We start from the raw sequence: 27,009 nt of genomic DNA, 5'->3' as shown, positions 1-27,009 counted from the left end.
GTTGTGAATCATTTTCCCACTTAATTCAGATGTTATCTACAGCAAGTATCGTACTGATACCAAGAGGAAAAAATCAATGTCCTAATACTGCTCTAGATTGGGTAATGAAAGGAAATGTATGAGGATGCCATAATTAAGATTTATTTTTCTTCCTAACCCTCTTCCCTCTAATTTCCCTAAGTGGTTTGCCTGAGCTGGAGAATGTAGCATCTAACACAGCTCGTGTCCTATCACCTTGGCATTAGTTGCAGTTCAACATTGACTTTGTTGAGCACATACCCTTCACTCAAGTGTTTAACACTTTTCATGTGCTCAAATGTCTTATTGGACCAAATTGTTAATAAATTATTTTTAATTGTTCCCCACTTTAAGCCCAGGATTGAAGAATGATCTCCCATTATACAAGAGCCTCGAGACAACAGTTTATTCAACCTTAAAAGGCACATAACATTTGAAGCCCAGGATGTAATTAATTAAGCACAAACAAGGCAATAACATTAGTTCACTTATTCGCCCTACAACATACTCCCGGGGGGCGGGCATTGAATTCATCATAGAATAAAATGACAGAAAATGCAGATAGTTAGGCATACTGTCAATTCACTATTCAGCCCGGACATCCCTATCCCACAAGGCTGCTGGCCATGGGTCCTTGATGGCTTTCCCTCCAATCTGTGGTACAGTAGCTTCTCGGGGCTGCCATGGGTAATGTTACGCTCATGATAAAGTGATGCAACTGAGTACTGTATACAATGAGTAAGTGTGACCTTAGCTCCTTTATTTAAACTCCAGAGTGTTGGTACAGCATGGGAGGCCTGCTTATATACAGTGCTCCCAAGGGATGCTGGGATCCCTTGGAACTCCAACAGGTAGGCCCTCTGCTGGTGGTATGATATAGGTTGCCAAGGGTTACATACATAACATCACTCCCTCCCAAAAGTCAATCGTATATTTTACAGGGTGAGAGGATCTGGGGCTTTTTGCTCCCTTGTCGATCATCTTGGTACAAATGCAGGTGTGGGTGAGTTGGTTGGTTCTTCACTGGGCTGCTTGGCAGCTGGCTTTGCCGGGCTACTGGGGATGGTGAGTTCAGCTTCGTGGTCAACAGTGATGTCGGTTGCCACTTGTGTGTGTGTGTTGGAGGGTCGAAGTTGGTGGTGTCCTCTTCGGGTGGTTATTGGCTGTTTGTGAATCGCAATTTGGTTTGGTCCAAATGCTTTCTGCACGTTAGTCCATTGACCAGTTTGACCTGAAACACCCTACTCCCTTCTTTGGCTATGACAGTGCCAACAAGCCAGTTGGGACCATGTCCATAGTTGAATACAAATACAGGGTCATTGACTTCAATATCGCGTGACAAGTTTGGTACATGCTTTGTTGATGCTACCTGCCCTCGACGTGATCATGGAGATCAGAGTGGACAAGAGAGAGCCTTGTTTTGAGTGCCCTTTTCATGAGCAGCTCGGCTGGGGGAGCCCCGGTGAATGAGTGGGGTCTGGTGTGGTAGCTGAGCAGGTCGCGGGACAGGCGGGTCTGCAGGGAACCCTCCGACACACATTTCAAGCTTTGTTTGGTGGTTTGGACTGCCCCTTTCTGCCTGGCCGTTGGATGCGGGCTTGAACGGGGCAGATGTGACGTGCTTGATCCTTTGCAGGTCATGAATTCCTTGAATTCAGCACTGGTAAAACACGGCCCATTGTCGCTGACAAGGACATCAGGCAGGCCGTGCGTAGCAAACATGGCTCGTAGGCTTTCGATGGCGGCAGTGGACGTGCTTACAGATATTATTACATATTCAATCCATTTTGAATAAGCATCCACAACAACCAAAAACATTTTGCCTAGAAATGGGCCCGCAAAGTCAACGTGGATCGTAGACCACAGTTTGGAGGGCCATGACCACAAACTTAGCGGTCCCTTGTTGTGCCTCAGCCTCTCGAAGGCCTTTTTGCTCATGATAGAATGGCTCGCACCCGTGTCTAATTCCATGGATACTGGAATTCTGTTCAGTTCAACTTTTAACATGATCGGTGGACATTTCGTGGTGAAGGTGTGTACCCTGTACACTTCTGCCTCCTCGGTTCGAGTCTCTAGTTCAGCCTGATCCACCATGGATCGATCTTCCTCTGCAACGTGGTGGTTTTCAGGGTTTGCAGCTCATCTGCACATTCGCTGGAGATGTCCCATTATTCCACAACCTTTGCACACAGAGTTTGAAGCGACATTGATGGGCTCGATGATCACCTCCGCAGCGCCAACAAGGTGTTAACTGCCTCACATTAACGATTGATGGCCCCCTCTGGGTCATCTGAGATCGTGCAGCTCCTGGCGTGTACGTTCTGCCATATGTGTTCCTGCCTGAAAACGACGTCACTTTGTGTACAGTACTAGCCGAAACCTCTTTATTCTACAAAATTTGTTTGGTGTTATCGCTGGTGGATATAAATGCCTGGGCTATCGTTATGGCTTTGCTCAGATTCGGTGTTTCAACAGTCAATAGTTTGCGAAGGATAACCTCATGGCCAATGTCAAGCACAAAAAAGTCTCTCAGCATTTGCTCAAGGTATCTATCGAATTCGCAATGTCATGCAAGGCGCCTTAGTGCGGCGATGTAGCTCAGCACTTCCTGGCCTTCAGACCGTTGACACGTGTAGAACCGATACCTTGCCATCAAAATGCTTTCCTTCGGATTTAGGTGCTCCCGGACCAGCATACACAGTTCTTCATTGGATTTGGTTGTTGGTTTCACCGGAGCTAGAAGATTCTTCATGAGGGCATAGGTTGTTGCCCCACAGACGGTAAGGAGGATCGCCCTTTGTTTGGCAGTGCTCTCGTCCCCTTCCAACTCGTTGGCCATGAAGCATTAGTCGAGTTGCTCCACGAAGGCCTCCCAATTGTCAATTGTTCCCTTCTGAGAATTTCTCCAGGAAACCAACAGTTCTCTGCATTTTCGCCTGGTTGTTCGTTATCTCGTCGCCAATTGTTACGCTCATAATTAAGTGATGCAACTGAGTACTGTATACAATGTGTAAATGTGCCCTAAGCTCCTTTATTTAAACTCCAGAGTGTTGGTACAGCATGGGAGGCCTGCTTATGTACTGTGCTCCCAAGGGATGCTGGGATCCTTTGGGACTCCCAACAGGTAGGCCCTCTGGTGGTGGTATGATACAGGTTGCCAAGGGTTACATACATAACAGGTAAGGTGGCTGGCTGTAGTCCCCAGGAAGCAGCGGTAATATACCTGAGGTGCTCTCAGGAAATAAGAGAACCTTGTAGCAGTCTCCACTATCTTTATTCCACCTTTAGCACTTAATGCTGAAGGCACAGTCTCTGGCAAGGCATAAAAAATGGAAGGGTACAGTTTTTGGGAAAAAAATAATTTCCTCTATTTTCAGTTTTAGCTTTAAAAAGGATAAAAATGCCAAGTTTAATGTGTGAACTATTAGATTGGAAAATATTGAGATTAATGTATTCTGATAACTGTATTAACATAAACTACATCACTGTAATGCTTTACTTTTGTTTCTTCAACAGATGGAAATCTGCTGTACCACTATCCTAAATAAGTACATAGCATCTCAAGGTCCACTCCCACATACCTGTCCACATTTTTGGCAAACAGTCTGGGAGCAAGGTTCATCTTTAATTGTCATGCTAACAACACTGACAGAAAGGGGACGGGTAAGTGTTTTGACATTTTCACATTTGGTAGAATGTTCCTGTGAGATTGTGACTATTCTAGATGATTGATGTTTATATGACATCCAAATCAAGGAGTGCTATTCAAATCAATTACTGAAGACACTTATTCATGGGAACTCGGTCACTTTGCTCAGCTGTAAATCTAAAGGTTTTTCCAATGACAACAAGTTTATTGAGTGAATAGCTGAGCTGTACACGACAGGAAAGTCTCAGGTTTGATCCCTAGTCTATGCTAGGTTAACTGACAGCCAAAGCAGCAGTAGGGGAACTCCAATTGGCTTCTGCACCTGGGTTAGGAGTCAAAAGTAAGTCAGGATTCTTGCTTCCAAATGCTGTGCAATAAACCTTGCTGGGATTTCACATGTGAAATGAGAACTCTTGTAGCTGAATACCTCTTGACACTCACTTTTGACTTGCAAGCACAAATAATGGTCACTTGGGCAAGGTATCAGAGCAACCGGCACTCATGGAATCATTCCCGAGCAAGAATGGAATGCCACCAGGAAAGAGGGGGAAAAGTTGGTACAGGAGAAAATCAATGTATCGACTCCCAAGAATTTGCTAGAAACAGATGCTCCATTGCAACGATGGTTCAACTAGCACTTCTTAAATGTTATTACATTTTCCTAAAACAAAGTAAATTTAATTGAAATGTTGAGTAATTGTAAGTGTTCCACTGCTGGCGTGGAGGACAGGAGTGCAGGCTGCAGAATGTTTCATTATGCTACCACAAAGGAAGATTGTTGTGGTTGTTGGAGGTCAATCATCTCAGTCCCAGGACGTCGCTGCAGGAGATCCTCAGGGCTGTGTCCTCGGCCCAACCATCTTCAGCTGCTTCATCAATGACCTTCCCTCCATCACAAGGTCAGAAGTGTAAGATTCCAGTGGGACCCTGTGGTTCCAAATAATTTGAGGTTGACCAGGATTGGTGACAATGATTTAACTTTATTCAGCACAAGCAAGACTTAATACTTTACAGTATTCGAACAGCAGTTTACAAAGAATAATTGAGACTTGTATTACCCCATTATCCTCTGGGTAGAAGCCGTAACTGTGAGCAGCCTGTGCCCTGTGTTTCTTCCTTCTCTCTCCGTCTCCTGGGTATCTCTTTGATTCACTCTGTAATCTTCTACCCCTGAAATCTTCTACCCCTGAAATCTTCTACCCCTGAAATCTTCTACCCCTGAAATCTTCTACCCCTGAAATTGTCTAGCATTTGTGGCTGTTAAAGCCCCCTTCTTATACCCTTAGGGCTGGATTTTCCGCTAATTTGCACCCCGTTTGTGCCTCGGCGGGGCGGTAAATAGTGTTTCTGGGCGTCAAATGAGGCGTTCAGGATTTAGCACCCAGCCGCAAGTTTCGGCACTTGTTTTGCGACAGCGCACAATCTTACCGTCCCGCCCTCCGTTTTGACCGTCGGGATGACGTCAATCGTCGTGCAAGGCTCCGTTAGCGACCCCGGGTGGAACTTTCGGGCATAACACCTGATTTTGCGGCCGTCCCAACACCCAACCAAAAAAAACCAGGGGGTCCCAGGGTGCAGCAGGCGCAATTGGCGCCATATTTAAAGGGAGGCTGGAGAATCTTATATCGTAGTTGTCAGTGACTGCCACGGTTGCGCACAGAACGCTGCGTGAGTGTACATTTTAAAGCGCACTTTTATGTGAGTTAACCCTCTGCTTTCAAGGTCAGTAAGAGATTTCAATGGGGACAATGCAAGTTTGGCACAAATTCATGCTGGTTGCTATTGGCAGCCGGCTTCAAGCTGGAGGAAGGCTTATTGGCCATGGTTTGCAACAAATCGAAGAAGTCGCAGACGTTTGCAGAGAAGGCCTTACTCCTCACGGGTTTACAGGGAACATTGCTCATACCTCCACATTTCTGATATGCAGTGCGTTCGAAGGCTGCGCTTCAGAAAAGAAGTGCTGACAGAGATATGCCAGCTCCTACATGCAGACCTGCAGACCTACAGCCTACCAGCGCCAACAGGACAGTGCTGCCCGTTGAAGTGAAGGTTATTGTGGTGATGGCTTTCTATACCTTCAGCTACTTCCAGGCAGCAGCAGGGGACATATGCTGCATCTTGCAGCACGCTACACATTGCTGCATTCGCCAGGTGACAAGGGCACTGTAAGCATGCAGAATGAACTTCATAAGGTTCCCAATGAGCAGGAACAGCCAGAATGAGAGGGCTGTTGGGTTTGGACGATTGCAGGCTTCCCCAAGGTTCAGGGTGCCATTGACTGTCCACACGTCACCCTGCGAGCACCAACACAGAATACAGAGGTCTTCCGAAACAGAAAGGGATACCACTCCCTAAACGTTCAGCTGGTCTACAGCCACACTCAGAGCACTGTCTCACACATGTTTCAGCGACAAAGACAAGGCTGATCGGGGACAAGGGATACGGCCTGGCCACCTGGCTCATGACCCCTCTCTGGAACCATGCCACAGAAACTGAGCAGTGCTATAATGACAGCCATGCAGCCACCCGCAACGTCATTGAACAGATAATTGGCGTGCTGAAGCAGCGCTTCCAATGCCTGGACCACTCTGGAGGTAGCCTTCAATATTCCCCTCAGCAGGTCTCTGAGTTCACTGTCATATGCTGCATGTTACACAACTTAGCCATTATGTGGGGACAGGCATTGCCAATGGGGATTGCAGGACCACTTCAGGAGGAGGAGGACTAGGAAAAAGAGTCTGGCGAGGAACCCATACCACAACCACAGGGGAGGCAGCGTGAAGATGTGGCCGCTGCAAGAGACGTCGTCAGTTCATCATTGACCAGTTTGCTTGAGCGGGGAACAGGAGGTTTGAGCATTGCCTCGCCACTCTATGCCACCATACTGGCTATTCTACAACTGATTGTGCAAATGAGACACAAGACAGCAATGTCAAAGATCAAAGAACAATTTATAACAACATTGAACACTCTCAATCACGCGCACACACGCAACCCTGCACAATGCTTAAACAGTTTTGGACACAACTGATCCCAGCAAACAACAACATCTAAAGTTTTTTTTAAAAGACTGCTTCCTGCAGTGCACAAAATTTAAAGGCACACTGATTTGTTGCCAGCCATTATTGGGTCTTGGCCAGACTTTCCTCCCACCCCCCCTCCATCAACACCCTCCTATGTCTGCTGCTGCTCCTCCAATGAGACCTCAGGGCGTACAGCAAGGCTGCTAGAGGGCTGCTGTGTTGGGGGGCCAGAAAATGGAGACAGAGTCTAGAAGACGCACTGGATCAGCTCCTGGCCTGGAAGACCCGACTTTCAACTGGGGCGCCTCTTCCTCGGCGTTCCCAGTCATAGGTGGATGGGGTGTCAACTGTCTATGGTGTATGGTTGGCGAGTGAGTGGTGGGATCCGAAATGCTGTCATCCTAAGGAATGAAACCATCTCCCATTTCCCTGGAGCCACTCACTCTCTGACGGGGCTTGTCCTTAGCAAATGGAACACGATGTCGAGGAACAACTTGCTGGCCTGCTTTGGCACCGTCACTTCCCCGTGAGACAGTGGGGAATGCAGAGAGTATGGAAGCAGACATGGACTGCCTCACCTGCTCAAGCTCAAGCAACGCTTGTGCTTGTGATGCGCCTGAGTTTGCGGCGTGACCAATGGCACGCGCCACACACTCTGGAACTCTACTGTCGCTTCTGCGTATGGGCAATGATGGCCTCGCTGAACTCACGACTCGCAATGACAATCTGCGATGATGCCTCTGCAACAGTCACAGTGAGCTTGTCTATGTTCGCTGGGATCTGTCCCAATGCATCAATAAGGTCACAGTTCATAACTGCGCTTTCCCTGGACATTCCCACCAGGTCCACTTCAAGGTCTGCCTGTCTGTTAGCAGACCGACTTTGCCGACTCACCCTCCGGAGAGCTGGCCTGCGGGATTCCACCCCGGCACTGCGTTGTTGTACGCCATTGGGGCCAGGAGACTCCAAATCCTCAAAGCCTGGGAAGTCCACATCTAGTGTGCGAACTTTCACTCACCGCCGCATATCCATCCCCATTATGACTGACTTGCGGTCCGCTGAAGAAAAAAGCCACAGAACGCAATTTCGCTCGAAGCCACCACATCCGCCAAGCCGGTAAAAACAACTGAACCAGGGTAAATGCGTCATGTATCCGGTGGTGGGCAATTTTGGCCTCATGGAGTCCTCCTGAACCAATCACTGGCTGACACCCAAACCCAAAATCCAATCATAAAGATGCCATGTTCGTAGCACCCTGGCTTATGCAGGTTTTTGGTCTGATGACACTCGTGCATCATTTATTTTTGATCATCAAGATTCATATCTGGGGTAGTTATGGCAATACAAAAGGAACATGTCTCCACAGGTTGAGGCATGGACCTTGTTGTAGGCCTTTGTTTTTATAATTCATTGTGAATGTTATAATGTTCCAGCACAATGGTAACTATAGCTAACCTTGGTTTCCAGACTAATTGCAGTCTATTCGACCATGGCAATCTCTTTCTCACCCCAGGTTTAATGGTTACAGCTTACTCACAGACTTATAAGCATGAGAAAAAGGGTTACATGTTATACATAATTCAGGTTATACTTGCATGCAGTTGATAATTACAAACTTCTACATTTAATCCTTACACACGATTATAGATCTATTACTGATGTTTATAAGATGTTAATTGTTATAAGATATCGAAACAAGTATTAAAAAAAAAACAACTAACATGTAATTCATAACAATCTTGCGGTTCCTGCCTCTTCTCACAATCTCTGGAATTCCATTAATTCTCTCAACGTTTCTCTCAGACTCACTGTCACTTTGCGAATGAGGCATTTTTTATATTTGGTCAAGCAAGCTCTTTCTTCCATTTTAAAATTTAACCGGGTCTACCCAAGGCATTTTACGTTAGTTTTAAAATTATGATTATTCAAGAATTGGCTTGCATTGACTAACAGTTATGTAATACAAACTTAAACTTACAGCTAATAATGCTTATTTCATTTTGCCCATGTTAGCTAGTGGGAATCTGAAATGCAGATTTCTCAGGATTCTTACAGTAGTGGGGCTGTTCGCTGATGATTGCACAGAGTTCATTTCCATTCGCAACTCCTCAGATAATGAAGCAGTCCATGCCCACATACAGCAAGAACTGGACAGCATTCAGGCTTGGATTGATAAGTGGCAAGTAACATTTGCGCCATACAAGTGCCAGGCAATGATTATCTCCAACAAGAAAGTGTCTAACCACTGCTCCTTGACTTTCAACAGCATTATCATCTCCAAATCCCCTATCATCATCATCCTGAGGGTCACCATTGACCAGAACCTTAACTGGTCCAGCAATATATATAACGTGGCTACAAGAGCAGGTCAGAGGCTGGGTATTCTGCAGTGAGTATCTTGGCTCCTGACTTCCCAAAGCCTTTCCACCATCTACAAGGCACAAGTCAAGATTGTGATGGAATAATCTCCACTTGCCTAGAAGAGTGCAGCTCCAACAACACTCAAGAAGCTCGACACCATCTAGGACAAAGCAACCCGCTTGATTGGTACCCCATTCACCACCTTAAACATCCATTCCTTTCACCACTGGCGCACTTTAGCTGCAGTGTGTACTATCTACAAGATGCACTGCAGCAACTCACCAAGGCTTCTTTGACAGCACCTCCCAAACCTGCGACGTCTACCATCTAGAAGGACAAGGGCAGCAGGCACATGGGAACACCATAACCTCCAAGTTCCCCTCCAAGTCACACACCATCCTGACTTGGAAATATATCGCTGTTCCTTCATTGTCACTGGGTCAAAGTCCTGGAACTCCCTCCCTTACAGCAGTTCCCTAACCTTCACCACATAGACTGCAACGGTTCAATAAGGCGGGTCACCACCACCTTCTCGAGGACAATTAGGGATGGGCAATAAATGCAGGAGTGAATAAAAAAATATACAGTGGATAGGAAATCACATGGGTGCTCAAAGGACTCTGACACACTTTCCCAGGAATTTGATTGCTTTTGTGGTGGATCTTGGTTGCTTTGTAGTAAATAGATTTTTTTTGAAGCGATAGTGGTTCGTAATTCCCATTCACTAAAAGTCAATTGGCAAGCTTCCTTCCTTGTGGATTTGTCCATGCACCAACGATACGTCCTGCCCTTAATGTGCACCAGACACAAAACTTTAAATTGATAAATTATCCCACATCAGAATCTGACATTTCAGAAGTGCAGGTAGTATAATTGCAATATTTTAATTGCACTTCGTAGAATAAAATTATTGAGCTCAACTACTCAGTCATAGTCAGCAACATTATTTATTTTCATCAGTTACGAAAAAAACATGCCAAAATAGGGAGTAGAAATTTAAACTTAGATTCCATACTTTTTACGATGTGGTGTTCTTTTTACTCAAACTCATCCATAGAGAATGTAATTTATAGAGCTAACTTCTTCAAAAAAATTTGTTTTTACAAGTACATTCAAGATTTATAGTTTTCAGCACTAAGTGTGGTTCAAAATCGTGCAAATTTGTTATTTGTAAAAGAGATTGGGGCCAAAATTGCCCCTTTTTTTAAAGAGCTGTTATCTTCGAGGCAGCAATGGTGCGAAAAGCAATCACCGCTCGGCCAGCGCGGCCCCTTTATTTTTGAAGCAGTGTACGAGACAGCCCTGGCCGCATTTCCCACCCGGTCAGGTACGCACCGATCCCTTACCGACCGGTGGCGACCTCCTTTCCGCCCCGAGTGGGAAATTGCACCGCGGGAGCGGATCGGCCACCGGTCAGTGCCCCCGACAGCTTTCCCCGGCGGAAAGCTTCTTGTGGCTGGGCAACGCGTCTACCCTTGAAGAGGAGGGCGAATTGCCGCGGCCACCATTTAATTTTAATTGTCGGCCGACTCCGAGGTCGGCCCGACAATGGTGGCCATGGGTTCGGCCGGGCTGCCAACAGGTGGCCCGGCCAAAACCCGCCCTGGTGGCCCAGTGGACATAACTGAAATAAATGCAGTTCGCAGCGGCCCTCCCACTTAACTGAAGGGGAGAGATGTTGTGACCCGTCAGCGCGGCACATCCGCATCGTGCTGACGTCATCAGTGCAGCGCTGATGAGTCGGTGTGGCGGCCGACCCGACAATGGCACTCCCGCACCGACATCAAAAAAAGAACAAAGACCTCAATATCGCTCAAATTTCCGTCCCATTGATTGGGGCGAAGAAAAAAATTAAAAATTCGGTAAGTACGCCCCGTGGATGGCAATTTCGGCCCCATTGTCTTTATTTTAGAAAACATGCATTTAAAAATATCCCCATACCATCTGATGTCATTGCAATTATTAACAGTTAGTATGGAGGACGAATTCATGGAATGTATACAAGATATATCTTTACTGTGAGTTATGAAATATCTCCTTAAATGTCTGCCACTAATTATCTACCATCTTACCCTTTAATCTATTTCCGCAGTCCACTTTAGCCAACTCTGTCTTTATACCTTTGTAATTGCCTTTATTTAAATTAAGGACACTAGTTTGATACCCACATTTCTCACCCTCATATTGAATTTGAAATTCTAACATGCTATGATCACTCTTCCCTCGAGGATCCTTTACTATGAGATCATTAATTAATCCTATCTCAGTACACATTACCAGATCTAAAATAGCCTGGTCCCTGGTTGGTTCCACGATGTATTGTTCTAAGAAACCACCCCGAATATACTCTATAAACTCGTCCTCAAGGCTTCCTTTGCCAATTTGATTTGTCCAATCTTTATGAAGATTAAAATCGCCCATGATTATTCCAGTACCTTTCTTACAAGCCCCCATTATTTCTTGATTTATACTCTGTCCTACAGTGTCACTACAGGTCTATCAGTGAATTCTTTCCCTTATTATTTCTTATCTCCACCCAAACTGATTCTACATCTTGATCTTCCGAGCCAAGATCATTTCTCACTACTGCACTGATCTCATCCTTTATTAACAGAGCTACCCCACCTCCTTTTCCTTTCTGCCTATCCTTCCGAAATGGCAAATACATCTGAATATTCAGTTCCCAGCCTTGGTCACTTTGCAACCACGTCTCTGTAATGGCTATCAGATCATACCCATTTATTTCTATTTGTGCCATCAACTCATCTGTCTTGTTACGAATGCTGTATGCATTCAGATAAAAGGGCTTTTAAATTTGTCTTTTTACCATTTTTCCCCTACTCTATGACTACTTTCTGGTGCATTCTTATGTTTGTACACTCAGTCCCTTCCTGTCACACTCTGGTTCTCATTATCTCTATCCCTACCCTGCACTGTTGCCTTCTCCTTTCTCTTTGACTTTTTAAATTTCCCCTCACCTGAACCCTCCTCCCAGTATTTAGTTGAAAGCCCTTGCTACAGCTCTAGTTATTCAATTTGCCAGGACACTGGTCTCAACATGGTTCAAGTGAAGCCCGTCCCAACGGAACAGCTCCCTCTTATCCCAGTACTGGTGCCAGTGCCCCATGAATCAAAACCCATTTCTCCCACACCAATCTTTGAGCCATGCATTCATCTCTCTGATATTGACCCAATTCCAGAGATTATTACCTTTGTGCTTCTGCTTTTTAATTTAGCCCCTAGTTGCTCATACTCCCTCAGCAGAACCTCTTTCTTTGTCCTACCTATGTCGTTGATACCGACGTGGACCACGACAACTGGATCTTTCTCTTCCCACTCCAAGTTTCTGTCCAGAGCAGAGGACAACTCAGCCTTCAGGACTCACGCTCTCAGCTGCAGAGAACAATATCTATCCCCCTAACTATACTGTCCCCTACCACTACTACATTTGTTTTTACTCCCCCAACTTGAATGGCCCCCTGTACCATGGTGCTGTGGTCAGTTCGTTCATCCTCCCTGCAGTCCCTGCTCTCGTCCACACAGGGAGCAAGAACCTCGTACCTGTTGGACAAGTTGCAAACGCTGAGGTTCCACCAATGCTACCTTCTGGATCCCCATACCTGCCTCACTTGTAGTCACACTCTCTTATCCCAAACCACGGACCAAGTTTGAAGTATTTAACCGAAGGGGTGTGACTGTCTCCTGGAACAAAGTGTCTAGGTAACTCTCCCCCTCCCTGATGTATTGCCAAGTCCGAAGCTCTGCCTCCAGCTCATCAACTCTGAGCCGAAGTTCCTCGAGCTGCCAACACTTACTGCTGATGTGGTCGCAGTGGTGCATGTGGGAGCTGGTGTCAATTAGCTTCCACATGCTACAGCTGTAACACATCGCCTGCCCTGCCATCTATATTGTATTTTATTTAACTAATTAGATTTTCAAGTTTTGAAATATCAATTGACTATGTATAGTTTTTAATCTGTAATAACGGCTCTTAATTCAAGTTTAGGAAAAAAAGAGAAATAGTCACCAACCAATCGCTGACCTACTTTCCTGTGATGTCATACTTAGATTTTTTTTCCTCACAGGTCCGTTCGCTCTGCTCCCGCTCTGGGCGCTGGTCTCGGGCACTCCATTTTAAGTTTCCCACTCTCGCCACTGGTCTCGGGTGCTCTAAGGAAGTGGCTTATAATGTTGCCAAACAGTAAACCTGAGGATTGGGAGGATTTTAGAATTCAGTAAAGGAAGACCAAGAATTGATTAAGAAAGGGAAAATAGGAATATGTGAGTAAACTAGCGAGAGACATAAAAGCAGACTGTAAAAGCTTCTATAGGTATGTAAAAAGGAAAAGATTAGCGAAAGTAAATGTGGGTCCTTAACAGGCTGAGACAGGAAAAATTATAATGGAGAATAAGGAAATAGCAGAGAATAGCAGAGTGCCTGGTAGACAGATTGCAGCGATTTCCACTTCAAGGATTGCTCTGCCTCCTAACTATTCTCTTGTTGCATTAAGGGCAAATTTGATACCACAACATTTATATCGTTTCATGGGGGCTGTGTTGGCACTCGACCTCCTGCTCCGACGTCATCAGAGGCTGCTTAGGCGGAGACAAATGCAGGGAGAAAGGCAGGTTGCTAGACAGGGAGATAGGCGGCAATATGTGACCAGAGAGAGAAGGCCCAACAGGGCTGGCAACAGGAGATCTTAGCCTCCCAGGATATTCCGGCAGCAATTCTCGTACATGATTTTCACTGAGGAATAGTGTGTTCGAAGGCTGCGCTTCAGCAAGGATGTGGTCATAGAGCTCTGCCATCTGCTGCTACCTGATCTCGAGCCTCAGACCAGGGTGAAAATGGCTCTCTCAGTGGCAGTCAAGGTCTAGGCAAATGGATCCTTCCAGGGTGCAACAGGAGACATCTCCAACATCTCCCAGTTTGCCTTCCATCGCTCCATCTGCAAGGTCACAGATGCTCTACAGAAGGAGAAGGGAATACATTAACTTCCCTATGACCAGATAGAAACAGCACGAGCTTGCATGTGGCTTTGTCAGGATTGCGGGCTTCCCCATGGTGCAGGATGCCATTGACTGCACCCACGTCGCTTTGCGGGCACCGCATCACAATCCTGAGGTCTTCCGTAACTGAATGTGCAGCTGGTGTGTGATCACACATGCAGAATCCTCACCGTCAGTGCCCGCTATCCTGGCAGCAGCTACAATGCCTTCATCCTGTGCCAGACCAGTGTGCCAAATCTCTTCCAGTCACCACATGAAGCTCTCACAGCTGGCTGCTCGGGGACAAGGGGTTCTCCGCTCTCCCCTGGTTCATGACTCCGCTCTGCAACCCCAACACTCCTGCCCAGCTCTCATACAATGAGAGCCATTCCGCCACCAGAAACATCATTCAGCAGACCATCGGAGTGCTGAAGCAACGGTTCCGCTGCCTTAACTGCTCAGGAGGAGTCCTCTAGTACTCCCGAGCGGGTGTCCCCATTTGCTCTCGTCTGCTCCATACTGCACAACCTGGCCATCATGAGGGCACAGCCATTGCCACCATACAAAGCCGTACCACCTGAGGAGGAGGAGCAAGACTAGGAGGAGGACAAAGATGAGGAGGAGCAGCAACACCAGGAGGAGGCAGCCAGTCAATTCGCGATTCTGCAAGGGCGATCCGCGACCGTCTCATCAGACTTCGGTTCCAGTGAATTCTATCCCACTTCCCGGTTCCTCTGCATGTCCCCATCACCACCTCAATTTGCCCTTCCATACCAAAGCCCCAAGGCTGAAATAAGAGACAACAGCAAAGATGATACATTCCAATCAAAATTTATAGAACAACAATAAATAGTTTCATAATGTATTTAATAATCACCCTTGTGCATTTCCTTATATCCCCTCTGCTTTAACTGTTCTACTGCTCCAACGTAGTGTTTCCCCTGTGGTTGCAGCACGGCTGGTGGAAGGCTGCTGTGCGTCAGGGTCAGAGACTACCGATGGCTTTCCAGGACGCCCTAAACCAGCTCTGGACTTGGAAGGCCCAGCTGTAGGCTGCATGACCTTAGGCTGGGCGGCGGATCTCTGGGCTGACTAGGTGACGGACAGCAACAAGTGGCAGTGGTGGGATCAGGAATGCTGTCATCGTAAGATACGACAGCAGGTTCCTGCTCCACTGACCCAATGCTACTCCCCTGGGGCAGCACCTCAGCATCCTCACCAATCTGCTGGAGCACAGTTTGGTGGGCTGCTGCGACACCGTGTGATCCCTGGTGGACTGTGGTGGACCCAGCGGCCATGGCAGCAGTCAGCGCGTGTGGCATCCAGCTGCGACTGCATGAGAGCAGTCATTGACTCGATGCCAGCAGTCATTGACTGCATGACAGTAGTCAGAGCATGCTTGACATCCAGCTGAGATTGTATGTGAGAGTCTGAGACTCAGTGGCACCAACCATGTGGCATCACAGCACCAAGACGTTGTGTTGATTCCACCTGTGTTGCAATGGAAGCTGCCACATCGCCCATGACACGTGTCATGAGGTCTGGGAGTCCACCATAATCTGCAGATGGGCTCCATGGTGTGCACATAGCTCTGTGCAATGCTGGAGGCGGACTCCACCATGCTGCTTACCACTGCCGAGAAGCTCTCGGGCACCGTTGCCATTGCACCTATGATATCAGAGTGCATGGCCATCACTCTTTGTGTGAATGCCTCCCCATCATGGTCCTCATCTGAGTCCTGTGCAGCAGAACAAGCGCTCGAGCTCGCCCTCTGTGGAGATGGCTCCCGAGGTTCCCTTTCACCTTGGCCTTGCTGCAGCCCGCTAGGCCCCAGTGCATCACCCGGTGCAGACCCCTCTACTAACCTAACCCCTAACGAACATGTAGTGCAAGTAGCTGAGCTGGTGCCTGCAGATAACAGAAGCAATAATGCAGTGCTCGGCTCCTGCTCTTCCTCTCCCTCCAGACTCTGTTGGGGGCAGAGGGGAGGCTCAGATACAGGCTCCACAGCTGCTGGCTGGTTTCTGAAAGCATAAATGGCACAAGATGCGCGTTCAGATAACGGCAGTGGGGCAGGAATGGAGCAAGGAATGCAGATAGTGTCAGGAGCTGGAAGTTGATAACGCCTTCTGGTGTGAGGGAGAAGTGGTATGAGAAAAGGAGAGGAGATAAAGATACCATTGTTGCCCCCAGTGGGCTCGACATCTCTGCCACCACCTGCAGGCCAATGAGCCACAGCACTCGCTCCTCAAGATCACTCAGCTCGCGCAGTTCAGGTTCCCCTCCAGTCCGTAGCTGCTCCCTTCTGCTATGTGCCATCTCGGCCTGCAAAAGAAAGGAACGGGTAAGAGTCCAGCTATATATGTGGAAGTTATGCCTGTCGTGGTTGAATAGCTGTGAACGTAGGCAAGGTGTGAGATGAGGATGTGAGTGTTAGTAGCTGCAAATGCTTGGTGGTTGAGTGGTGGGGAAAACAGTGTACACAGACAGATTCAGATGCTGGTATGTAGGAGGTGTGGAATCATGTACTCACCTTCACCACCCGACTGAGATTGTTGATCATTGAATTTCTTTCTGCACTGTTGTGAAGGCTCTGTCCACCACTGCTGACCAACACCTCCTGGATCACGTCTCGCCACATGGCCCTGAAAACCTGCGGAGATGGCCTCCTTCCAGATGGAGGGACCAGCGATTCCCTCATTCTCTCCACTGCCCCCACCAATGTCTCCAGTGCCACATCATTAAACCGCGTGGCCCTCTCGCTTGAAGCGTGATTCGCACCAGCCATTTCAAAAAAGGTCTCTCAGTTGCTGAGATGCAGAGATGACTGACTCAAGTGCAGCAATGCTGAAAATGAGCAACAGCAGGTTGAAATCACCTCCCCTTTAAGAGGTAGATCGAGCTGGAGTCAATGATTGCTGATTGAAGTCAGTGGAAATTGGGTAACTCTCTGTGAAACTCTGAAGTCAGTGGAAATTGGGTAACTCTCGTGAATAGTGCCCCTGGAGTGCCCAGCTGAAACCATTAGCGCCTCATTTACCACCCCCCTTCACTCCAGAGGCGAAAACGCTCAATTTCACACAATTTGGCAAGGCAAGGCAAGGCATCTCACCGGGCACTAAACTTTCTAAAAGTTAAAAGTTACTGCCCCAAATGGGCGGTACCAAATTTCATCCTCAAAGTGGATCTGAAAGAAATTAGTATTAGTTAAAAAAAATACTACTGGAGAAACTAATGGGACTGAAAGGCAATAAATCCCCTGGACCTGATGGCCTACATCCTAAGGTTTTGAAAGAGGTGGCTATAGAGATAGAGGATGCATTGGTTGTCATCTTCCAAAATTCCATAGATTCTACAACGGTTCCTGCGGATTGGAAGGTAGAAAATGTAACCCAGCTATTTAAGAAAGGAGGGAGAGAGAAAATGGGGAACTACAGACCAGATAGCCTGACAATAGTAGTAGGGAAAATGCAAGAATCTATTATTAAGGATGTAGTAACAGGGCACTTAGAAAAGAATAATAGGATTGGGCAGTCAACACGGATTTATGAAAGGGAAATCATGTTTGACAAATCTGTTAGAGTTTTTTGAGCTTGTAACTAGCAGAATAGATAAAGGGGAACCAGTGGATGTGGTGTATTTGGATTTTCAGAAGGCATTCGATTAGGTGCTAGCATGGAGTGAAGATTGGTTAACGGACAGAAAACAGAGTAGGAATAAATGGGTCATTTTCGGGTTGGCGAGTTGTAACTAGTGGGGGTGCCGCAAGGATCGGTACTTGAACCCCAGCTATTCACAATCTATATCAATGATTTGGATGAGGGGATCATATGTAATATATCCAAGTTTGCTGATGATACAAAGCTAGGTGGGAATGTAAGTTGTGAGGAGGATGCAAAGAGGCTTCAAGGGGATATAGACAGGCTAAGTGAGTGAGCAAGAACATGACAAATGCAATATAATGTGGAGAAATGTGAAGTTATCCACTTTGGTAGGAAAAATAGAAAAGCAGAGTATTTTTTAAATGGTGAGAGATTGGGAAATGTTGGTGTTCAGAGGGACCTGGGTGTCCTTGTACACGGATCACTGAAAGTTAACATGCAGGTGCAGCAAGCAATTAAGAAAGCAAATGGTATGTTGGCCTTTATTACAAGAGGATTTGAGTATAAGAGTAAAGATGTCTTACTGCAAGTATATAGGGCCCTGGTGAGACCGCACCTAGAGTATTGTGTACAGTTTTGGTCGCCTTACCTAAGGAAAGATATACTTTCCATAGAGGGAGTGCACCGAAGGTTTGCCAGATTGATTCCTGGGATGGGGTGGATTGTCCTATGAGGAGAGATTGAGTAGACTCAAGCAGAATGAGAGGTGATCTCATCGAAATGGTAGATGCAGGGAGGATGCTTTCTCTGACTGGGGAGTCTAGAACCAGGGGTCACAGTCTCAGAATAAGGGCTCGTCCATTTAGAACTGAGATGAGAAATTTCTTCACTCAGAGCGTGGTGAATCTTTGGAATTCTCTATCCCAGAGGGCTGTGAAGGCTCAGTCGTTAAAGACAGAGGCAGAGATCGATAGATTTTTGGATATTAAGGGAATCAAGGGATATGGAGATAGAGCAGGAAAGTGGAGTTGAGGTAGAAGATCAGCCATGATCTTATTGAATGGCGGAGCAGGCTCGAAGGGCCGAATTGCCTAATCCGGCTCCTATTTCTTAAGTTCTTATGTTATTGGTTAGGACAGTAAACTAAAACCAAAATCACTGAATGGCCTTCAAACTGTGCAGCTAAAGTGAAGTGGTATTAAGAATGATACTCGTGATCCCAATTCCTTCCTACTAATTGTTTTCGAGCACTCTCCATGGAAATTGTTGCATTAGCCGTCTCCATGGAAATTGTTGCTGGCCAAATGTAAACATGCTAACACACTATGAATAATACTTCATGATTTCATTGCTTTTCCCTGATTCAGCACATAATGTGAAGAACTACTATAGTCATTTGGTTTTATAATGAATTAGAGATCAGTCGCAAATCTTAGGCATATAATAATTTTCAATTTAAATCACAGTGAGGGACTTGAAAGGTGGCATCATTAATTGAGTGGGGAGGGAGGTAAGAAGGCACACATAAATGAAGGAGAAGGTTAGAGAGATAGAATTTGGAGAGGTAGTTAGAGGGTAATGTTGTGTATGGAGAAAGAGTCAGACTGAACACTGTGAGCTCAAAGTAAAGTGTGACCTTAGTCTTTTATTGCAGGTCTCCAGAGTGCCTCTCCAATCTGTAAAGCCTCCTTAAATGCCTGTGCTCCCAAGGGATTATGGTGGCTGTTCAGAGTAAATACAAGTCCACAGAGGGGTATCTCTGCATGGGGAGAGGAAATCCTCTGAGGAGAGAGTAACTGTTGAGGTAGTTTTAGAGGAAGTGGTGGTGTGGTTTATGTATTGAATATAGATAAATTCAAATTTCTCCCATAATTTATTTAGATTCAATTTCTCCCAATTGGGGACACCATTTGGAAGAAGTATATACAACTTTAAATTTGCTGCCCTAAAATACTCTGTTCTTGAGCATTTTTAGAACTCAGTTGCCTCCATTCTATCCTATAAGTACATAGAAGTAGGAAGAAAAGTCCAGAGATCATGGTGAGGTGTTCGAAGGCTCTGCAATGAATGCCAACATGGTAAATGTCAAATTACTCCCTGAACTCTCTCAGCCTCTCCCCTGTGAGTTTCAAGGATACTAAGTTGGGGGTGGGGGGGTGGTCACGTCTGATTCATTGCACTGCCTTAAGTTACCTTGTCCTCGCGGTATAGATTTTTTTTTCCTAAAACTTCCTGTCGCCTTCTATTTTTCTCCATCTTTAAATTCCTCCATTTAAAATCTACCTCATCAATCATGCCTTTTTTTCTCTCCCATGCCTCTTCTCTATACTCATGCTCTGAACTCCTACTTTGTGAAGCACCTTGGAACTTTTTTGCTAAGTTAAAGGGGTGCATACAGGCACACTCGTACAAACACACACTAGTAGATTCCCCATACTGTTGCTCACGGTGAATTAGAGAGAATTGAGTATGGACTATTTTGTTTCTTGTCTGTGTTGTCAATGTGTCTTTTTGCACTAATGTGCACATCATTAGTTTACCTTCTATGGGCTCAAAATTGGCCAGGAGTTGCTCTGTTTTTTTTGGAGCAACTTGATTTTTCTGGAGTATCTTAAAAATCCCCAGTTTGCACATTCAATTTGTGCCAGTGTAAGTGAGTTAGTTAGGATTTCTTTAGTTTAGTGTTTTTTTTCAAAAGGGGGCATTACCAGCCACCTACGCCGTTTTGGCCATTTAGGTCACTTTGGCCAGCTAATAGTTACTCCAAACGAACTTAGGCCAGCGTATGTGGCCGCTTGTGAAAACTCTTGTGGAGAGTTAAGAAATCAGCGCAGGTAGATACATCGGAGGCCAGCAGAACTTAATGATTTGACTAAAGAATGTGAATAGGATCAAACAGCTATACAGGACATCATATGACAAACTTCGCAAAGTTAATTTACTATACAACAGAAGCATTCATGGAAGCTTAAACTACAAAAATAAAAGAAGTAAAAGATAGTTGAATTAAATTGCCCTAATCTCTCAACTAATTTAAACAACAGTTTGTTTGCAATGATTATACTGGGCTAAAATTGAGCCCATATTATCTAAATAAAGTTTACTTCAATAAATAAGATATTCTCTGTGTTCCTCCGTCACTTATGTTCTTCTTTCACAATAGCACCAGGTAAAAAAGGCTTGACAAATGATCACCACTATTCACAAGAGACAAAACATATTTGCATAATTTTTTCAAAATATCCAAATAAAAAATAGAAGTAAGTAAGTCCTACCCTACCTTCATCTTCAGCCCGGGAAGGCAGCAGGCCAGCCTCTGCGGTAGGCCACTCGGCCTGGGATAGGGGCGGGACGCACCAGCAGCCGGTATGATGATGATGATCGGGTCCCACGCTGCAGCAACACACAGAGGCTGGGGGCAGGAGCTACTGCGCATGCACGCACACTCCAACGCATTGTTTTCAGCGCGGGACGCTGGCTCCACCCCCGACCCGACTGGCCACGCTGCGCGAAGACCGGGGAGAGGCTGGACAGCGGCCAAAGTCGGGACCGATTTTTTTTGGAGCACTTCAATGCAGAAAAGCGCCGCATCTCTGGTGAGTGTACTGAAAAAAGGGGTGGGCCAATTTTGAGCCCTGTGTCTCTGATATCATTCTATGACTCTCTGTCTCCTTGATGTGTTTCTATTTTTCAGCTAATCAGTCTTTCTCAGCCTTCTTTGTGTTTGTATTTCTCTGTTATTACTATCTGTAGGTATCTGTTTTTCAGGAACATTCATCCCCATTTCTGTTTTTGGCCTTAATCTGTGTTCAGTTTCTTTGTCTGTGTATATTTGTTTGATACTGGCCAGATTTCCTCTGAGAATTAAAAAAAATGTAATGTAACCTGTTTTCGTGGCACAGGCCTTTCCGCTGGGGGCAGTGATCTGTCTGATGGCTGAAATGACCAATTGAACAACAACAACTTGTATTTATATAGCGCCTTTAACGTAGTGCAATGTCCCAAGGTGCTTCACAGGAGTATTATGCGATACAAATTTGACACCGAGCCGCATAAGTAGAAATTAGCGCAGAAGACCAAAAGCTTGGTAAAAGAAGTATGTTTTAAGGAGCATCTTGAAGGAGGAAGGAGAGGTTTAGAGAGGGAGTTCCAGAGCTTGGGGCCTAGGCAACAGAAGGCATGACCACCAATGGTTGAGCAATTATAATCAGGGATGCTCATGAGGGCAGAATTAGAGGAGCGCAGACATCTCGGGGAGTTGTGGGGCTGGAGGAGATTAGAGATAGGGAGGAGCGAGGCCATGAAGGGATTTGAAAATAAGGATGAGAACTTTGAAATCGAGGCGTTGCTTAACCGGAAGCTAATGTAGGTCAGCGAGCATGGGTGATGGGTGAGCGGGACTTGGTGCAAGTTAGGAACAAAGAAAATACAGAGATGGGTGTGATTAGTAGGGTCGAAAGAATGGGTAGAGGATTAGGGCCCAATCCCAATTTCAAAATTTAGGCCACTCTGACCTGTTTCTTATGGCTCAGATATATCCCCTACGCTGGCCAGTTCAACTGGGGGAAGATCAGTAGGAGGGTCTTGGCCTTGAAGGAGACAGGGCATGGGACCCAATGAGGGTGGCAAAAGGGCTGAAGGGACTGAGAAGTGGAGAAGGTGAAGAAAGTGGTTGTTAGGTGGGAAGCAAAGCAGGGAGCATGGGAAGGAGAAAAGAACGGCTCGGACAGTCGTTGGAGTTCAGCAAGGCAATGGAAGCAATAAGAGTGGGGCAGGAGATCAAGGACTACAGCTCCGAGTAAGGCCGATAGAGGCAGTGGAAAACAAATAGGAAGCAGCAGGTGATCTGGAAAATGAGGCTTGGTAGTAACCTACAATGTAAGTTTAAAATATAAAAAGTGACAAAAATATATCTTTAAAAACTCTTACCTGTAAAGAGAAAAGCAAGATGGAAGATGAAGTTGAGAAATGCCTACCACTTAGTGGCCAGAACATGCTACTGCATCATGGCAGTCAGCTCTTTAGATACAAAAAAATTGATTGGAATTGTTTGCCTGCATCCAATTGTAAATGTTAAAATTGTCTTGCTTTTTGATAATGCACATATCCAAGCTTTTGAATATATAATAACATAGTCTACTCTTAGTTCAAAGTTATCTGATCATTTTTTTTTAGAACTAAAGTACCACTTTGCTGTGTGAAGCATTGGTTCCCATCCATTATGACAAAATAACACATTTTTTTCTTTGATTCGTTATCAGATTCTGTCTTGCTGGTCACAACACATGCAAGGTTCATAATCATTTCTAGGAATATAGGAGTAGGCCATGCAGTCCCTCAAGTCTGTTCCACAATTCAATTAAATCTGATCTGTATCTCAACTACATTTGATCGATATTCCTTACATGATGAAAATCTGTTAATATATGTCTTGAAAATTTCAATTGATCCAGCATCCCCAGCCTTTTCATGGTGGGAGAAGGTGTGGGGTGGGGGAGGGGGCGATTTCCACTGCCCTTTATGTGAAAAAGTATTCCTGAGTTCACTTCTGAATGGCCTAGCTCTAATTTTAGGATTTTGCCCCCTTGGTCTGGATTCCCCCATAAGAGGAAATAGCTTCTCTAAGCTACAGGAATACACATTACAGTCTGTCTAATTTTTGAACCTCATGTATAGTACAGAAAGGCTGTGTGGTTTCATTGTCATCATTCTACTTGGATAGTAACCCATCTAACAGCAGTAGCTTAATACACTTAGATGATCGAGCTATTTGTTCAGACGACTGACCTACAGGAGGTCCATGCTTCGTCCAAAGGGAATGTCTGCTTGAATACTATTAGTGGCAGTTATGAAGAATTACATTTTTTAATAAAAGTTTGGCCCCAATATTTACTGGGAGCGAGGGAGGGTGGTAGCAGTTGGTCCTGCTGAATTTAACGTCAAGACCTCATTATCATTTTTTATTCCATTTGCTGCCCAGCAGCCGGCCAAATTGACATGTTGTCCAGCTGTCGGGCAGATAAGCCAACAGCAGATGGCTGCATCCAGGGACCATTGTGGGATAGTCCCCGGAAATCGGGAACGATCAGGCATTGGTGGAGGTTCAGAAAATCGGGAGGGAGGAAGGGATAGATCGCGGATTGCTGGGGGGAGTCGGAGCCCGGCAATTAGGGAGGGAAAGATTAGGGACTGGAGAGGGGGGGAAATTGTCGGCAGATCACGGGGTGAGAGACTCAGAATCAGAGATTGGAGGTGTGTAAGCAGATTGCGGGGCAGGAGTTTCGGGACCGTGGGTTGGAGGGTGTAAGTAGATCGCAGGGCAGAGATCTCGGGATTGGAGGGGCAATGGGCAGATCAGGGGGTGGACGGGGAAACATGGTAGCAAGGAGCGGCGACAATTGGCAATAGATTTGCTTGAGGGACTGGGGGAAACACTCCTTTTCCTCCTGGCTCAGCGAGGATTGCTCTAAAAGCACTTACCTTCTCCAGTCAGCAGCACCTGACTCTCCATTTAGCTGCCGGTTTCCTGACCTTTGGGAAACCCAGCTGGCAACCGTTAAATTTAAATCGAGTTTCCAACAGCACTATAGGAGTCTGATTTAAATATTATAATGAAGTGTCCCGCCTCCCCAAGAAGGGGTGCAGGCACAACACACAACCTGCTGCCATTTTATGGCAGTAAGCACATACACAATGGATTGGGGACGCGTTTTAAGATTTTACATTTTTAACCCAACAGGTTCCCCAGACCCCCTCCTACCCGTCATGGTTGTGGGGTGAGGGGTTTAATATCGACCACCTTGTTTCTGTAAATTTTATACCTGACTTTACACCAGTTTGAAGCCAGCAGAGGTACTCAGCTAGGCTGTGGCTCAATGGTAGTGTTTTGCCAAGTAATTCAATGTTTCAAAGATCAAATTTATCTTGAGCGTAGGAGAAGCGTCTTTGTTGTTGACATTTTGAGAGTAGTAAAGGTTTTAACTACTAAATATATTGTTTGTACTGATTACTATTCATTTGCCTGCACTGTAAAATACATTTGTTTATTGGTTTGTGACCGAAGCTTTGGTCTGATAGTGTACATTCATGAAGGTACTAAAAACAAGGCTATCATGTGGTAGACTGTGATATTTTCGGAAAGGTAGAATATAGTGGCAAATATTCCTGGGTTTCACAATATACCTAGATATTGGGTCAATATAAGTCACATTCTGATTCGTAGGAGATGCAAGATAAGCAAGATCTACTTATAGGAATGGTGATTGTCTGAACCCAACAACAACTTGCATTTATATAGCACCATTAACATAGTAAAGTGTCCCAAGGCGCTATATCTAGTATAAAACCCCCAAAATATAAATTTTCTCACATGCAAACTCCTGTTTGTAACCATGCTACCATAGTGATACAGTTGGATGGAGAAATTGAGCAGAAAGCCAATCGAACAACAATTCATCAGAATGTCATTTCCAAGCCTGTTTCTGCAGCTAGTTGGAAATGGCATTGATGGAAGCTAGAAAGCAAGAGCAAAACAGAGGCTAGAGAAAAATTTCAAGGTTGCATTCTCGTTTTTTTTTAAATAACGAGAAATTCAAAATACTGCCATTCTGGGTATGAGATTTGTTCATATTTTGAGGAGAAAGGGAAAGGAAATCAGGGCCAGTAAAATAAATCAAGGACATGTGTAGCATTGAAGTTTTGCAGTACTTTATAAAAACATGACACAGGAAGTAAGGTTGGTGTATGCAGGGAATTAACACCACATATCAGGTTTTAATATATAGATATGTATTCTCCACCACGTAGAGAAGACGCATTTGTGCAAATGCAATTTGCCCACTATATGCTGTGGATGGTAAAACCATCTGAATGAAACTGCCCAAAGTCTCCATCTGCTGCTTCCACTGTTAACTTAAAAACTACGGGAGGCATTTGGAAAGTGGGGAATTCGGGCAGCTTCATTCCGCTATTTGAAGCTGTTTGACGACCTGACTTAGCCTTATTTCATAAGAACTTTTAAATCGGTAAGTACTGAACTGCGCATAGCCAATGTAATATACTTGACTCCTATGGTGATGACAAATGATTAGTGCCATTTTTCCAAATAGGGGGCTGTCCTTGATGAGCGCTGATGGTGTGAGTGGTGGGGACTGTATATTATTTCAATGTTGTATGAAAACTTTGTTGGGTAGAGTAGACATCAGCTATTGATATACTCCATGTTTTTGATGAATTATGATCAGATAAATGGATTAATAACTGACATTTCTGAAGATTTACCACGTAATCTGTAGTTGACCACTAAAGGATTAACTGTAACCGCAAGAAATTCTAATGTTTTATTTCTTATTACAACATGTTCTGTTTTAATGTTCTCCAGTATTTTTAATAGGAATACATGTTATAATGTATTATTACATCTCAATTTAATTTATCATTTTTGATTTGTTTAAGATTATTTTTCAGAGCTTCTTTACTCTTGTCTTTTTAAATGACCTTTGTTTTTGGTTTGCTTTTATGTCACAGGTGAAATGCCACCAGTATTGGCCAGATCCTCCAGAAGTATGCAAATATGGCACCTTTCAGGTCACATGTCACTCAGAGGATTGTAGCATTGCCAATGTTTTCAGAGAAATGACACTGACTAATTTAGAGGTAGGAGTGAGTCACTTATTCCGAGATTTTAAAAGCACATTATCTTTTGGCTACTACTGTATTTTATTTCAGAATGCATTGCTTATCCCTTTGCTAAATCCAGTGTTGTCATAGGATATAAGTAAAAGGAAAAACTGCAAATGGTCAAAAATGTAAATAAAAATAAAAAAATGCCAGAAATACACAGCAGGTCAGTCAAAATCTGTGGAGAAAAGACCAGTTATGGTGTTTTGGGTTTGTGCCTGTCAACAGACTGAAAATATCTTGTCATAGGAGTTGTTTTACAAAACCATGTTTTTGTATTAGTGTTGGAGTACACGTGATTTCATTATGTTGATCTTGAAAAAGAAATGGGATTGTTTTGGAAACAATGTATTGGTGAAATGGCTGTGCTGTTGCCAAGGTAATGCTTTCCCAGCAATGGCGTAGGAATGTCGGACAGCAGCAGCAGTAGAGGTAAGGGGAGAGCAGGAGGGGGGGGGGTGGGGGCGGAGAATAGAGAGAGAGAGAGGGGAGGAGGGGGTGGAGAGAGAGAGAAGGAGGAGGGGGTGGAGAGAGAGAGAGGAGGAGGGGGTGGAGAGAGAGAGAGGAGGAGGGGGTGGAGAGAGAGAGGAGGAGAGGGTGGAGAGAGAGAGAGGAGGAGAGGGTGGAGAGAGAGAGAGGAGGAGGGGTGGAGAGAGAGAGAGGAGGAGGGGTGGAGAGAGAGAGA

General features: G+C 45.3%; 1 protein-coding gene across 6 annotated transcripts in view; it reads left to right on the top strand.

The window, feature by feature from the left end:
- The window catches only part of LOC139264534 (tyrosine-protein phosphatase non-receptor type 3-like), a 418,869-nt gene that overhangs the window by 326,746 nt on the left and 65,114 nt on the right, over positions 1-27,009 (top strand). For all 6 annotated transcript variants that reach the window (XM_070881143.1, XM_070881141.1, XM_070881142.1 and 3 more), the window contains 2 exons: positions 3,535-3,681; positions 26,172-26,300. In XM_070881143.1, coding sequence (XP_070737244.1) covers positions 3,535-3,681; positions 26,172-26,300 — 276 coding nt within the window. The remainder of the gene's footprint in view (positions 1-3,534; positions 3,682-26,171; positions 26,301-27,009) is intronic.

Source organism: Pristiophorus japonicus, chromosome 5 (assembly GCF_044704955.1).
Source record: "Pristiophorus japonicus isolate sPriJap1 chromosome 5, sPriJap1.hap1, whole genome shotgun sequence".
Taxonomy (NCBI): Eukaryota; Metazoa; Chordata; class Chondrichthyes; family Pristiophoridae; genus Pristiophorus; species Pristiophorus japonicus.
Note: the sequence above shows the minus strand (reverse complement) of the source record. Positions and strands in the feature narration are given on the sequence as shown.